This window comes from Balaenoptera borealis (assembly GCF_965194805.1).
Source record: "Balaenoptera borealis genome assembly, chromosome: 17".
NCBI classification, from domain to species: domain Eukaryota; kingdom Metazoa; phylum Chordata; class Mammalia; order Artiodactyla; family Balaenopteridae; genus Balaenoptera; species Balaenoptera borealis.
Genome location: NC_138876.1, coordinates 30,398,606 through 30,412,345, shown reverse-complemented (window position 1 = coordinate 30,412,345; position 13,740 = coordinate 30,398,606). Strand labels below are relative to the sequence as shown.

At 37.0% G+C, this 13,740-nt stretch overlaps 1 protein-coding gene across 12 annotated transcripts in view; it reads left to right on the top strand.

The window, feature by feature from the left end:
• Positions 1 to 13,740, top strand: part of OXR1 (oxidation resistance 1) — a 452,205-nt gene extending 438,465 nt beyond the window's left edge. For 11 of the 12 annotated variants that reach the window (XM_082364281.1, XM_082364287.1, XM_082364285.1 and 8 more), the window contains 4 exons: positions 670 to 822; positions 9,624 to 9,719; positions 11,137 to 11,210; positions 13,118 to 13,740. In XM_082364281.1, the coding sequence (XP_082220407.1) occupies positions 670 to 822; positions 9,624 to 9,719; positions 11,137 to 11,210; positions 13,118 to 13,253 (459 nt within the window). In that variant the 3' untranslated portion in view covers positions 13,254 to 13,740. Of the gene's footprint in view, positions 1 to 669; positions 823 to 2,251; positions 8,278 to 9,623; positions 9,720 to 11,136; positions 11,211 to 13,117 lie in introns of those variants that run through there. The other variant, XM_082364290.1, reaches the window with a different exon arrangement.

Below are 13,740 nucleotides of genomic sequence, written 5' to 3'. Positions count from 1 at the left end.
TTCAATGAAGAAAAAGTAAACAAAATATAGCAACTAATGTAATAGAAGGTATTAGGAGATTTGGGTAAGCAGATGTTAAAATAAATAACAGTAGCAATTTAGGTGAGACAATATAATGGCCAGTATTTAATTTCTTATTGTGTGCCAGTTACTTGCTTTATATGGGTAATCTAATGTAGTTGTTGCAGCCCCCATAGGAGTTGGATGCTCTTATTGTCACATTTTGTAAGTGAAGAAACTTGGGTGCCAAGAGGTTACGTAAATGTTCAAAGCCATACAGTTATAACATATTGAAGCTTGATTTCTAATTCTGATAGTCTGCCTCTGGATTTGAGAGGTTATTAATAATCAAGCTAACAGTTCGTCAGATATTTTTGTTAATTTGATACAGAGGATGCAAACAATAATTAATCCATGTTTCTTGCCTCTATTCTAATCTGTATGTTGTTTGGTATGACTGTTTCTTTTCCTAATGAACAATTAATATGTCATACTGAGAAATGTACAGTTATTCTTCAAGCATCTCAGTATCTTTGACAATGATATTTTCTACTGTTATTTTTGTAGGCTGCATTTTATAAAGTACTATTAAATTCCAACTGGCATTAGTATCATACAGATTAATAATAAGCAACTATTGAGTATGTGTTAACAATTTATTTTTCAAAGCTTACCAAGCATCTTCCACCAAGAACAATTGGCTACCCATGGACTCTTGTTTATGGTACTGGGAAGCATGGTACAAGCTTGAAGACCCTTTATCGAACAATGACAGGTTTAGACACTCCAGTGCTGATGGTGATTAAAGACAGTGATGGGCAGGTATGAAAAATAACAACATAGACACCTTACCTTTTAAGAGATGGTAGTAACAGTAACGTTAGCATGTTCTTTTGCTAAAAATTTTCATTAGTACATTTTATTAAGTTTAACTGGTAATTATTGAGTGCTTTTGATATGCAAGGCAATGCTGAGTCCTACAGAGGGATAGATATGAACATGAATAATTAAACAGTTCCTGCCATCAAAGGAATTATAATCTGGTAGAAAAGAATACTAAAGTATGCGAGTATCTCTAAAGCCAAGCAAAATATGCCTAGTATAGTTAGAACCTACAAAAAGTAAAAGGGGTGTTTAGATTGTTCATTCCTATCTGAGGGAGATAAGAATGAGGTTCAGGGAAATAGTGGAAATTGACAGTCTTGAAATATGGGTAAATTTTAGAAAGTTAAAGATAATCGTGAGAGATAGCTTCTAGATGGCGGAGGAGTAAGATGTGGAGATAACGTTCCTCCCCACAAATACATAAAAAATACATCTACGTGAGGAGCAGCTCCTACAGAACACCTGCTGAACTCTGGCAGAAGACCTCAGACTTCCCAAAAGGCAAGAAACTCCCCACGTACCTGGGTAGGGCAAAAGAAAAAAAAAAAAAAAAACATAAACAAAAGAATAGGGATGGGACCTGCACCTCTGGGAGGGAGCTGTGAAGGAGGAAAAGTTTCCACACACTAGGAAGCCCCTTCACTGGCAGAGATGGCAGGTGGGTGGGGGGAAGCTTCAGAGACATGGAGGAGAGTGCAGCAACAGGGGTGCAGAAGGCATAGCGGAGAGATTCCTGCACAGAGCATTGCTGCCGACCAGCACTCACCAGCCTGAGAGGCTTGTCTGCTCACTGGCCAGGGCGGGTGGGGGCTGGGAGCTGAGGCTCCGGCTTTCAGAGGTCAGACCCCAGGGAGAGGACTGGGGTTCGCTGCATGAACACAGCCTGAAGGGGACTAGTGCATCACAGCTAGCCAGGAGGGAGTCTGGGAAAAAGTCTGGACCTGCCTAAGAGGCAAGAGACCATTGTTTCGGGGTGCGCAAGGAGAGGGGATTCAGAGGACTGCCTAAACGAGCTCCAGAGACGGGCGCGAGACGCAGCTATCAGTGCGGACCACAGAGATGGGTATGGAATGCTAAGGCTGCTTGCTGCTGCAGCCACCAAGAAGCCTGTATGCAAGCACAGGTCACTATCCACACCTCCCCTCCCGGGAGCCTGTGCAGCCCACCACTACTAGGGTCCCGTGATCCAGGGACAACTTCCCCGGGAGAACGCACAGCGCGCCTCAGGCTGTTGGAACGTCATGTCGGCCTCTGCTGCCACAGGCTTGCCCCACATTCCGTACCCCACCCTCCCCCCTGGCCTGAGTGAGCCAGAGCCCCCTAATCAGCTGCTACTTTAACCCCGTCGTGTCTGGGTGGGGAACAGATGCCTTCAGCGACCTACACGCAGAGGCGGAGCCATATCCAAAGCTGAACCCCAGGAAATGTGCGAACAAAGAAGAGAAAGGGAAATCTCTCCATGCAGCCTCAGGAGCAGTGGATTAAATCTCCACAATCAAATTGATACACCCTGCATCTGTGGAATACCTGAATAGACAATGAATCGTCCCAAAATTGAAGAGGTGGACTTTGGGAGCAACTGTAGACTTGGGGTTTGATTTCTGCATCTAATTTGTTTCTGGTTTTATGTTTACCTTAGTTTAGTATTTAGAGCTTATTATCATTGGTAGGTTTGTTATTGATTTGGTGCTCTCTTCCTTTTTTCTTCATATATATATATATATATTTCTTTTTCTCCTTTCATGAGTGTGTATGTATATGCTTCTTTGTGTGATCTTGTCTGTATAGCTTTGATTTTACCATTTGACCTAGGGTTCTGTCTTTTTTTCGCTTTGTTTTGGTTTTTTTTAGTATAGTTTGTAGCACTTGTTATCATTGGTGGATTTGTTTTTTGGTTTGGCTGCTCTCTTCTTTCTTTCTTTCTTTTTTAATTTATTTTTTAATTTTTAATAATATATTTTTTATTTTAATAACTTTATTTTAATTTGTTTTTCATTCTTTCTTTCTTTCTTTCTTTTTTTTTCTCCCTTTTCTTCTGAGCCATGTGGCTATCAGGGTCTTGGTGCTTCAGCCAAGTGTCAGGCCTGAGCCTCTGAGGTTAGAGAGCTGAGTTCAGGACATTGGTCCACCAGAGACCTCCCGGCCCCACATAATATCAAACGGCGAAAGCTCTCCCAGAGATCTCCATCTCAACATGAAGACCCAGCTCCACTCAACGACCACCAAGCTACAGTGCTGGACACCCTATGCCAAACAACTAGCAAGACAGGAACACAACCCCACCCATTAGCAGAGAGGCTGCCTAAAATAACAAGTTCACAGACACCCAAAAACACACCACCGGACGCGGTCCTGCCCACCAGAAAGACAAGATGCAGCCTCATCCACCAGAACACAGGCATTAGTCCCCTTCACCAGGAAGCCTGCAAAATCCACTGAACCAACCTCACCCACTGGGGGCAGACACCAAAACTAACGGGAACTATGAACCTGCAGGCTGCGAAAAGGAGACCTCAAACACAGTAAGTTAAGCAAAATGAGAAAACAGAGAACTACACAGCAGATGAAGGAGCAAGGTAAAAACCCACCAGATCAAACAAATGAAGAGGAAATAGGCAGTCTACCTGGAAAGGAATTCCGAGTAATGATAGTAAAGATGATCCAAAATCTTGGAAATAGAATGGAGAAAATACAAGAAACGTTTAACAAGGACCCAGAAGAACTAAAGAGCAAACAAACAATGATGAACAAAACAGTAAATATAATTAAAAATTCTCTAGAAGGAATCAATAGCAGAATACCTGAGGCAGAAGAACAGAGAAGTGACCTGGAAGATAAAAGAGAGGAAATAACTACCACAGAGCAGAATAAAGAAAAAAGAATTAGAAGAATTGAGGACCGTCTCAGAGACCTTTGAGATAATATTAAATGCACCAACTTTTGAATTATAGGGGTCCCAGAAGAAGAAGAGGGGAAAAAAAGGGGCTGAGAAAATACTTAAAGAGATTATACTTGAAAACTTCCCTAATATAGGAAAGGAAATAGTCAAGTCCAGGAAGTGCAGAGAGTCCCATACAGGATAAATCCAAGGAGAAACACGCCAAGAAACATATTAATCAAGCTATCAAAAATTAAATAGAAAGAAAAATATTGAAAGCAGCCAGGGAAAAGCAACAGATAACATACAAGGGAATCCCCATAAGGTTAACAGCTGATCTTTCAGCAGAAACTCTGCAAGCCAGAAGGGAGTGGCAGGACATAGTTAAAGTGATGAAAGGGAAAAACCTACAACCAGGATTACCCAGCAAGGATCTCATTCAGATTTGACAGAGAAATTAAAACCTTTACAGACAAGCAAAAGCTAAGAGAATTCAGCACCACCAAACCACCTTTACAACAAATGCTAAAGGAACTTCTCTAGGCAGGAAACACAAGAGAAGGAAAACACCTACAATAACAGATCCAAAACAATTAAGAAAATGGTAATAGGAACATACATACTGATAACTACCTTAAATGTAAATGGATTAAATGCTCCAACCAAAAGACATAGACTGGCTAAACGGATACAAAAACAAGACCCGTACATATGCTGTCTACAAGAGACTCACTTCAGACCTAGGGACACATACAGACTGAAAGTGAGGGAATGGAAAAAGATATTCCATGCAAATGGAAATCAAAAGAAAGCTGTAGTAGCAATCCTCATATCAGACAAAATAGACTTTAAAACAAAGACTATGACAAGAGACAAAGAAGGACACTACATAATGATCAAGGGATCAATCCAAGAAGAAGATATAACAGTTGTAAATATTTATGCACCCAACATAGGAGCACCTCAATACATAAGGCAAATGCTAACAGCCATAAAAGGGGTAATCGACAGTAGCACAATCATAGCAGGGGACTTTAACACCCCACTTTCACCAATGGACAGATCATCCAAAATGAAAATAAATAAGGAAACACAAGCTTTAAATGATACTTTAAACAAGATGGACTTAATTGATATTTATAGGACATTCCATCCAAAAACAGCACAATACACTTTCTTCTCAAGTGCTCATGGACATTCTCCAGGATAGATCATGTGTTGGGTCACAAATCAAGCCTTGGTAAATTTAAGAAAATTGAAATCGTATCAAGTATCTTTTCCGACCACAACACTATGAAACTAGATATCAATTACAGGAAAAAAATCTGTGAAAAATACAAACACATGGAGGCTAAACAGTACACTCTTAAATAACCAAGAGATCACTGAAGAAATCAAAGAGAAAAACAAAATACCTAGAAACAAATGACAATGAAAACACAACAACCCAAAACCTATGGGATGCAGCAAAAGCAGTTCTAAGAGGGAAGTTTATAGCAATACAGTCCTACCTCAAGAAACAAGAAACATCTCAAATAAACAACCTAACCTTACAGCTAAAGCAATTAGAGAAGGAAAAAACAAAAAAACCCCCAAAGTTAGCAGAAGGAAAGAAATCATAAAGATCAGATCAGAAATAAGTGAAAAAGAAATGAAGGAAATAGTAGCTAAGATCAATAAAACTAAAATCTGGTTCTTTGAGAAGATAAAAAAAAATTGATAAACCACTAGCCAGACTCATCAAGAAAAAAAGGGAGAAGACTCAAATCAATAGAATCAGAAATGAAAAAGGAGAATTAACAACTGACACTGCAGAAATACAAAGAATCATGAGAGATTACTACAAGCAACTCTATGCCAATAAAATGGACAACCTGGAAAATATGGACATATTCTTAGAAAAGCACAACCTCCCAAGACTGAACCAGGAAGAAATAGAAAATATTTATATTTTTATATTTATATTTTTCAAGAATGTCACTTCAATATGCCATAAATAAATTACTGTTTTTGAATGGGAAAAAAAAAAAATCACAATCACAAGCACTGAAATTGAGAATGTGATTAAAAATCTTCCAACAAACAAAAGCCCAGGACCAGATGGCTTCACAGGCAAATTCTATCAACATTTCGAGAAGAGCTAACACTTGTCCTTCTCAGACTCTTCCAAAATATAGCAGAGGGCAGAACACTCCCAAACTCATTCTACGAGGCCACCATCACCCTGATACCAAAACCAAAGATGTCACAAAAAAAGAAAACTACAGACCAATATCACTGATGAACATCGATGCAAAAATCCTCAACAAAATACTAGCAAACAGAACCCAATAGCACATTAAAAGGATCATACACCATGATCAAGTGGGGTTTATCCCAGGAATGCAAGGATTCTTCAGTATATGCAACTCAGTCAATGTGATAAACCATATTAACACATTGAAGGAGAAAAACCATATGATCATCTCAATAGATGCAGAAAAAGTTTCTGACAAAATTCAGCACCCATGATAAAAACTCTCCAGAAAATAGGCATAGAGGGAACTTACCTCAACATAATAAAGACCATATATGACAAACCTACAGCCAACATTGTTCTCAATGGTGAAAAACTGAAACCATTTCCACTAAGATCAGGAACAAGACTCTGACCACTGTTATTCAGCATAGTTTTGAAAGTTTTAGCCACAGCAATCAGAGAAGAAAAAGAAATAAAAGGAATCCAAATCGGAAGAGAAGAAGTAAATCTGTCACTGTTTGCAGATGACATGATACTATACATAGAGAATCCTGAAGATGCTACCAGAAAACTACTAGAGCTAATCAATGAATTTGGTAAAGTAGCAGGATACAAAATTAATGCACAGAAATCTCTTGCATTGCTATACACTAATGATGAAAAATCTGAAAGAGAAATTAAGGAAACACTCCCATTTACCATTGCAACAAAAAGAATAAAATACCTAGGAATAAACCTACCTAAAGAGACAAAAGACCTGTATGCCGAAAACTGTAAGACACTGATGAGAGAAATTAAAGAAGATACAAACAGATGGAGAGATATACTATGTTCTTGGATTGGAAGAATCAACATTGTGAAAATGACTCTACTACCCAAAGCAATCTACAGATCCATTGCAATACCTATCAAACTACCAATGGCATTTTTCACAGAACTAGAACAAAAAATTTCACAATTTGTGTGGAAACACAAAACACCCTGATAGCCAAAGCAATCTTGAGAAAGAAAAACAGAGCTGGAGGAATCAGAGTCCCTGACTTCAGACTATACTACAAAGCTGCAGTAATCAAGACAGTATGGTAGTGGTAGAAAAACAGAAATATAGGTCAATGGAACAGGATAGAAAGCCCAGAGATAAGCCCACACGCATATGGTCACCTTATCTTTGATAAAGGAGGCAAGAATATACAATGGAGAAAAGACAGCCTCTTCAATAAGTGGTACTGGGAAAACTGGACAGCTACATGTAAAAGAATGAAATTAGAACCCTTCCTAACACCATACACAAAAATAAATTCAAAATGGATTAAAGACCTAAATGTAAAGCCATACACTACAAAACTCTTAGAGGAAAACATAGGCAGAACACTGTATGACATAAATCACAGCAAGATCCTTTTTGACCCACCTCCTAGAGAAATGGAAATAAAAACACAAACAAATGGGACCTAATGAAACTTAAAAGCTTTTGCACAGCAAAGGAAACCATAAACAAGACGAAACGACAGCCCTCAGAATGGGAGAAAATATTTGCAAATGAAGCAACTGACAAAGGAATAGTCTCCAAAATATACAGGCAGTTCATGCAACTCAATATCAAAAAAACAAACAACCCAATCCAAAAATGGGCAGAAGACCTAAACAGACATTTCTCCAAAGAAGATATACAGATTGCCAACAAACACCTGAAAGGATGCTCAACATCATTAATCATTAAAGAAATGAAAATCAAAACTGCAATGAGGTATCGCCTCACACCAGTCAGAATTGCCATCATCAAAAATTCTACAGACAATAATTGCTGGTGAGCGTGTGGAGAAAAGGGAACCCTCTTGCACTGTTGGTGGGAATGTAAATTGATACAGCCACTATGGAGAACAGTATGGAGGTTCCTTAAAAAACTAAAAATAGAGGTACCATACGACCCAGCAATCCCACTACTGGGCATATACCCTGAGAAAACCATAATTCAAAAAGAGACATGTACCACAATGTTCATTGCAGCTCTATTTACAATAGCCAGGACTTGGAAGCAACCTAAGTGTCCATTGACAGATGAATGGATAAAGGAGATGTGGCACATATATACAATGGAATATTACTCAGCCATAAAAAGAAACAAAATTGAGTTATTTGTAGTGAGGTGGGGAGACCTAGAGACTGTCATACAGAGTGAACTAAGTCAGAAAGAGAAAAACAAATACCGTATGCTAACACATATATACGGAATGTAAAAAAAAAGAAGAAAAAATCGTTCTGAAGAACCTAGGGGCAGGACAGGAATAAAGACGCAGACGTAGAGAATGGACTTGAGGACACGGGGAGGGGGAAAGGTAAGCTGGGATGAAGTGAGAGAGTGGCATGGACATATATACACTACCAAATGTAAAATAGATAGCTAGTGGGAAGCAGCCGCATAGCACAGGGAGATCAGCTCGGTGCTTTGTGACCACCTAGAGGGGTGGGACAGGGAGGGTGGGAGGGAGGGAGATGCAAGAGGGAGGCGATACGGAGATATATGTATGTGTATAGCTGATTCACTTTGTTATACATCAGCAACTAACACACCATTGTAAAGCAATTATACTCCAATAAAGATGTTTTTAAAAAAATAGCAAAAAAATAAATAAAATTTACAGAATAAATAAATAAAGATAATTGTGTGAGGATGAGACCAAGAACAAAGTCCCAGATAAGGAAGAGAAAGTTTGGTTATTCCTGAAACAGCAAGTTCATAAATGGGCAAAACACATCTTTGTTATTGTCAGACCTAGTAGCTTCCTTTTGGGAGGTGGAGGTGGTGGTCCAGAGTTTCTGGGGTGCTGGTAATGTCCTGTTTCTAGGTCTGCATGAAGGTTAAATGGGACTTTGCTTTGTGATGATTCCAAATTGAGCTGTGTGATTATATTTTATATATATGTATGTACATAAACACCTTACAATAAGAAAAGTCTGTTTTAAAAATTGAGTATGGAAGTAGAATGTCAGGAGAGATAGTGACTATAGAGATCATCAAACTCTACTTTGCCATTTCGTGGTCTGGAACCTTAGACCCAGAACATTGAAATGACTTGTCCAGGCCTCTTGTTCATTTATTCATCCTTTTTTTAGGGTATCTACTGTGTGTCGTGTACTATGTAAAGCCAAGGCATTACAGGACCAAACAATTCAGACTGAAGTTCTGTCCTCATGGAATTTACTGTCTAATGAAGAGGAAACTGGCATACCTTTTTAGTAGTAGAATGTTTACCCATAGTGAAGGGTTTTTGCTGTCGTAAGTGCTACAGTACCACAACAGCATGTTGTCCTCACTGTGTACATTGTCATGCTGAAATGTGGCTACCACTTTTTTAGATTATCTTTTTGTTATAATAGACATGTTTTTAGATTTCAAAACTAGGAAAAATCTGGTTTTTTCCCACTGAGAAACTGATATGCTTTGTACCTGACAATAATATGAATTGTGTGACAACTGGTCATGTTTCACTTTTTAAGTACAAGTAGACAAAACTATGCTATATTAAACTTTTTGTATTTTACTTAAACAGATATAATGGGACAATGCTTACCGAAACAAATTAATAGTGATGTCATTGAACATGCCTTTTTTATCCTTAGGTTTTTGGTGCATTGGCATCTGAGCCGTTTAAAGTAAGTGATGGCTTTTATGGTACTGGAGAGACCTTTGTTTTTACGTTCTGTCCAGAATTTGAGGTAAGAACAGTTATTCCAGTTATATTCAGTTTGTGAAGAGGTGGCATCTTGAACAGAACATTCACTTTGGAGTCCTGCATACTTGCATTTGACTCTCAATCTCTGCCTTTTACTAACTGATAACCAAGCACTTTTTTGACCATTGTGAGCTTCAACTTTCCTGTGGTTAGAATGGGGATCATAAAATGTAACAAGGTTGTTTAAAAATTAAATGAGAATCATATATGTGTAACACTTGGCGTGGTACCAGAAAGACATCATGGGCTCAGTAAGGAGTATACATCATTATTACTGTTTTGTTTATTAATTATCATTGTAAAATTTCTAGAAACTTTTAATGACTAAATAAGTTTAATGATGTCAATCTTGAAAACTTAAAAAATAAATTATTTGGGGTTAAATCAAAAGTGATTACCTGATTTCATTTTCTTTATTGTGACTTGACTAAAATTAGATACATTCTAATACCAATGAGATCTGAAATTTAATACATGTATTTTAGTGAATGTGTAACTGTTTCAAGCATTGAGTGCAATCTCAGAGTCTCTGGTACAGTCAGGTTCAGCATGTCAGACAGTACCTAAGAGATGAAATTATAACCTTGAAAATAGGAATCAACACAGTTGGTTTTAAAAAGAATTGTCTTTAGGAACAATTTCTATAATGAACAAAATAGGATTTGATAACATAATAGGAACAAACTCTCTTAACAAATTTCGGTTTAAGTGGCTCACCAGGTTAACTAGTGCTTTCCATTCCTTCCATAAAACATCAACTGATGCCTACAGCTACCTGGAAGCTTGTAGTTGTTACAGATTTTTGAAGTTTCAGTTGTACTTGTTTCCAATCCTTTTTTATGATGCTGTTTCTACCTGGTAACTAATAATGTAATTAAACAAATGTTATATATCTATGAAAAAGTGAGTGCTAAAGTTTATTTTATTGAAAACTATAATGAATACTTCGGAAAATTTTTATAAAGGTGAGGTGCTAGAAATTGATGTTGTATTAGGTTTAGGTAGAACTTCCATGAAAGGTTAAAAATATTTAAGAATATTAACATCTAGAAGTTTTACCCTTGAATTTCTCAAGTGTTTTTACGTTCACTCCTCTTTAAAGAAATTGAAACTGGAAAGCATAAACACGTGCTATAGGCTTCTGTGAGAATAATGATAGGCAAATTCATACCCAAAGAAAAGACCTTGGCCCTATATCAAAATGTTAAAACATTATCAAATTAATGTACATTTATATTTGATGCTAAAATAAAAGTTAATGACATCTACTCAGTTTTTAACTAATTTTCTACTTTCTTAACTTTCTCATTAACCATCGAACTCTTGTAGTCAGAAAAGAGAAATTCACATAGATAGTGATATTTTCATCTACATATTTAAAGCTTTTGTCATTTTTGTAGGTCTTTAAGTGGACAGGAGATAATATGTTTTTTATCAAAGGAGACATGGATTCACTAGCTTTTGGTGGTGGAGGGTAAGTCTCTTGAACATTTAACTGTGAGATTTTGAAAGAAACTTTAAAAATTCATTTGTGTTATTTATAAAATCAGCCATCTTTGGAAAGTTTTGACATTAGAATCCTAATTTATATATTATGACTAAGAAAGTATAATATTTGCAAGAAGGTGCTTGAGTGTAGTATTTGAAACTGTTGGTAGAATATTACTCATCTCAAAATGCTGTTTAGTTGATTCCCTTTTGATTAAAAACCCTTCTTTTAAAGTCTAGTGACTTCTTGATAGTTGAAAGAGAAATACACTAATCCCTTAGAACTTTTCAAATTTTCAAAAAACCGTGGTGATATGTTCTTTCTCTCAATTTATTAAAAAGGTCTAAAATTTTTCATGTTATTCTACCCTGGAGACTATTTGGATTGATATTTTAGACAATAGAAATCTGTTTTCCTGTTAAAAATGTTAGTGACCGCCCCCCCCCCCCAATTTTCAGGGCTTGTTTTCTTTTTTTTTAACAGTATGAGTAATCAGCAGTTTGATTTGATTCTTTTGGCATAGCAAGCATTGTGAGAAACTTTGTTTTTTTGTTCTGGTATTCCAACTTCATTTAGTCTTCATGGTGTTTGGAGGTAGCTTGCTCTACTGCCTCCTAGCCTAGACTTCTCAACTAGCCCTTAGCAAACACAACCTCCTTCATTTGTTATTTCTCTCTATCTTTCAGGATCAGAATAATGTATGCTAAATAATTCCCAAACTTATAGAAGTGTTACTTGTTTCCCACATTTGAGGATATATAATAATAATTCATTCAGGTCACAGAATCTTGTTAGCCTGAATATTCATCATCCTGAGTGATTCTAACAAATTCTCTCTTACAACTTCTCTGTAGATTGGTATTTGGAAGACATGATTTCAGTGATTAAAAATTAACCATGGTTATGGTAGCCTTCTTTGAAGGACATAACCAGGTAACTAAAAACCATGTTATTTTTAGTTGTTGGAATCAGCTTATAATGTTTACATGTTCCAATTACACCTTTTTTGTTTGGGGAGAAGGCAGATTCGGCCCTACTCCAATGGTGGTCTTACATGTGATTCAGTTAGCTCTCCAGGAAAGCCTCACAAGCAAGTGGCTTATAATTTCAAGCTGTTAAGGGTGCCTTCAGTCTTTGAAAGTAATGTACACAATATCATTAGATATTTGCTGGAACTTAGTGTTAATGATGCAACATGATTCCAGCAAGCTAAACTAACCATTGGGTCAGTTGATAACAACTTAAGACAAGTTTACAGTCTTTGAAGGTGAGTACAGTCTCAGAAAATGGGAGCTATAAGGACTGGATATTCCAGAATTCCAAACAGGAGCCCCAAAGAAATCAAAATCATGTGATGGACTGAATATAGGCTTTGGAGTCAGATAGACCTGATTCAAATTCTTCAACATAAATCACATGTGGGACCTTGAACAACTCAAGTCTAAAGTTTCCTCAGCTGTGAGTTAGAGATTGAACCCTTAACATTAACCAAACATTTTATTTTAGATGATAGGGAGTTTTCATGTCTCTAAGAAACTCATGTTAAATATATTAAAACCTAACAGCAAAGAGAAATTCGTAATACCAGGCAAAGAATAACAGAGTAGTACCTGCCTCAAAAGCTAAGTCTATAATTTTAGAGGGTTCATCTTACTCCTTGATCTATATGTTAAGTGATTTTATAATGGGATATGAACAAAACAAAGTTGTCTTGTGCCACTTTGTGTGGAAAGGAGTAGGGAATGGTTTTGAAAAAAAGATTTTTAGAGTTGTTGAATATTGAAATGTCTCATTAAATTAATATTTTACAACCTCTGCAATTATTCTTTTACAACTTAGGTCATAAGTATTAAAAGATTTTCGTTAGAACTATTTTCTTCTATGTATTACAGGGGAGAATTTGCCCTGTGGCTTGATGGAGATCTCTACCATGGAAGAAGCCATTCTTGTAAAACATTTGGAAATCATACACTTTCTAAGAAGGAAGACTTCTTTATCCAAGACATTGAAATCTGGGCTTTTGAATGAATATAATGCTCTCTCTCTTAGCAGGATAATGGCCCAAACCTGACATGGACAAACAAGCATTGTTTGGAAAGTTCAAGAAGCAATACAATGTAACATGTAACTCATGCTTTAAAAATAGTTCATATCACCATTTCTTACAGCTATAATTTTGGAATTTATTTTTAAAATCATGTTTCTGTCCCAGAGGTCTTTAGGGTTAGACCATGGCGTGGGTCCCTGCAGTGTAACAGCTTAGGGTTTGTCAGAATTTTGGTAGCATTTTGATCATAGTGACCACCTCATCTATAATCCATGTTTTCTCAGTCTCCTAATAGGATGGTGCTCTTTTGTTGAAACTATTTTGGTTTATTATTTTTTAAACTATATTGATTGTTTTAGTAGAGTAGTCTAACCTGGGATATTGAGGGAATGAAGACTAGTTACTACTGTATCTGTGAGGTTGGCACAGGTGACTTTTGGACATGCTCAGCTTAGTTATTCTTAGAAA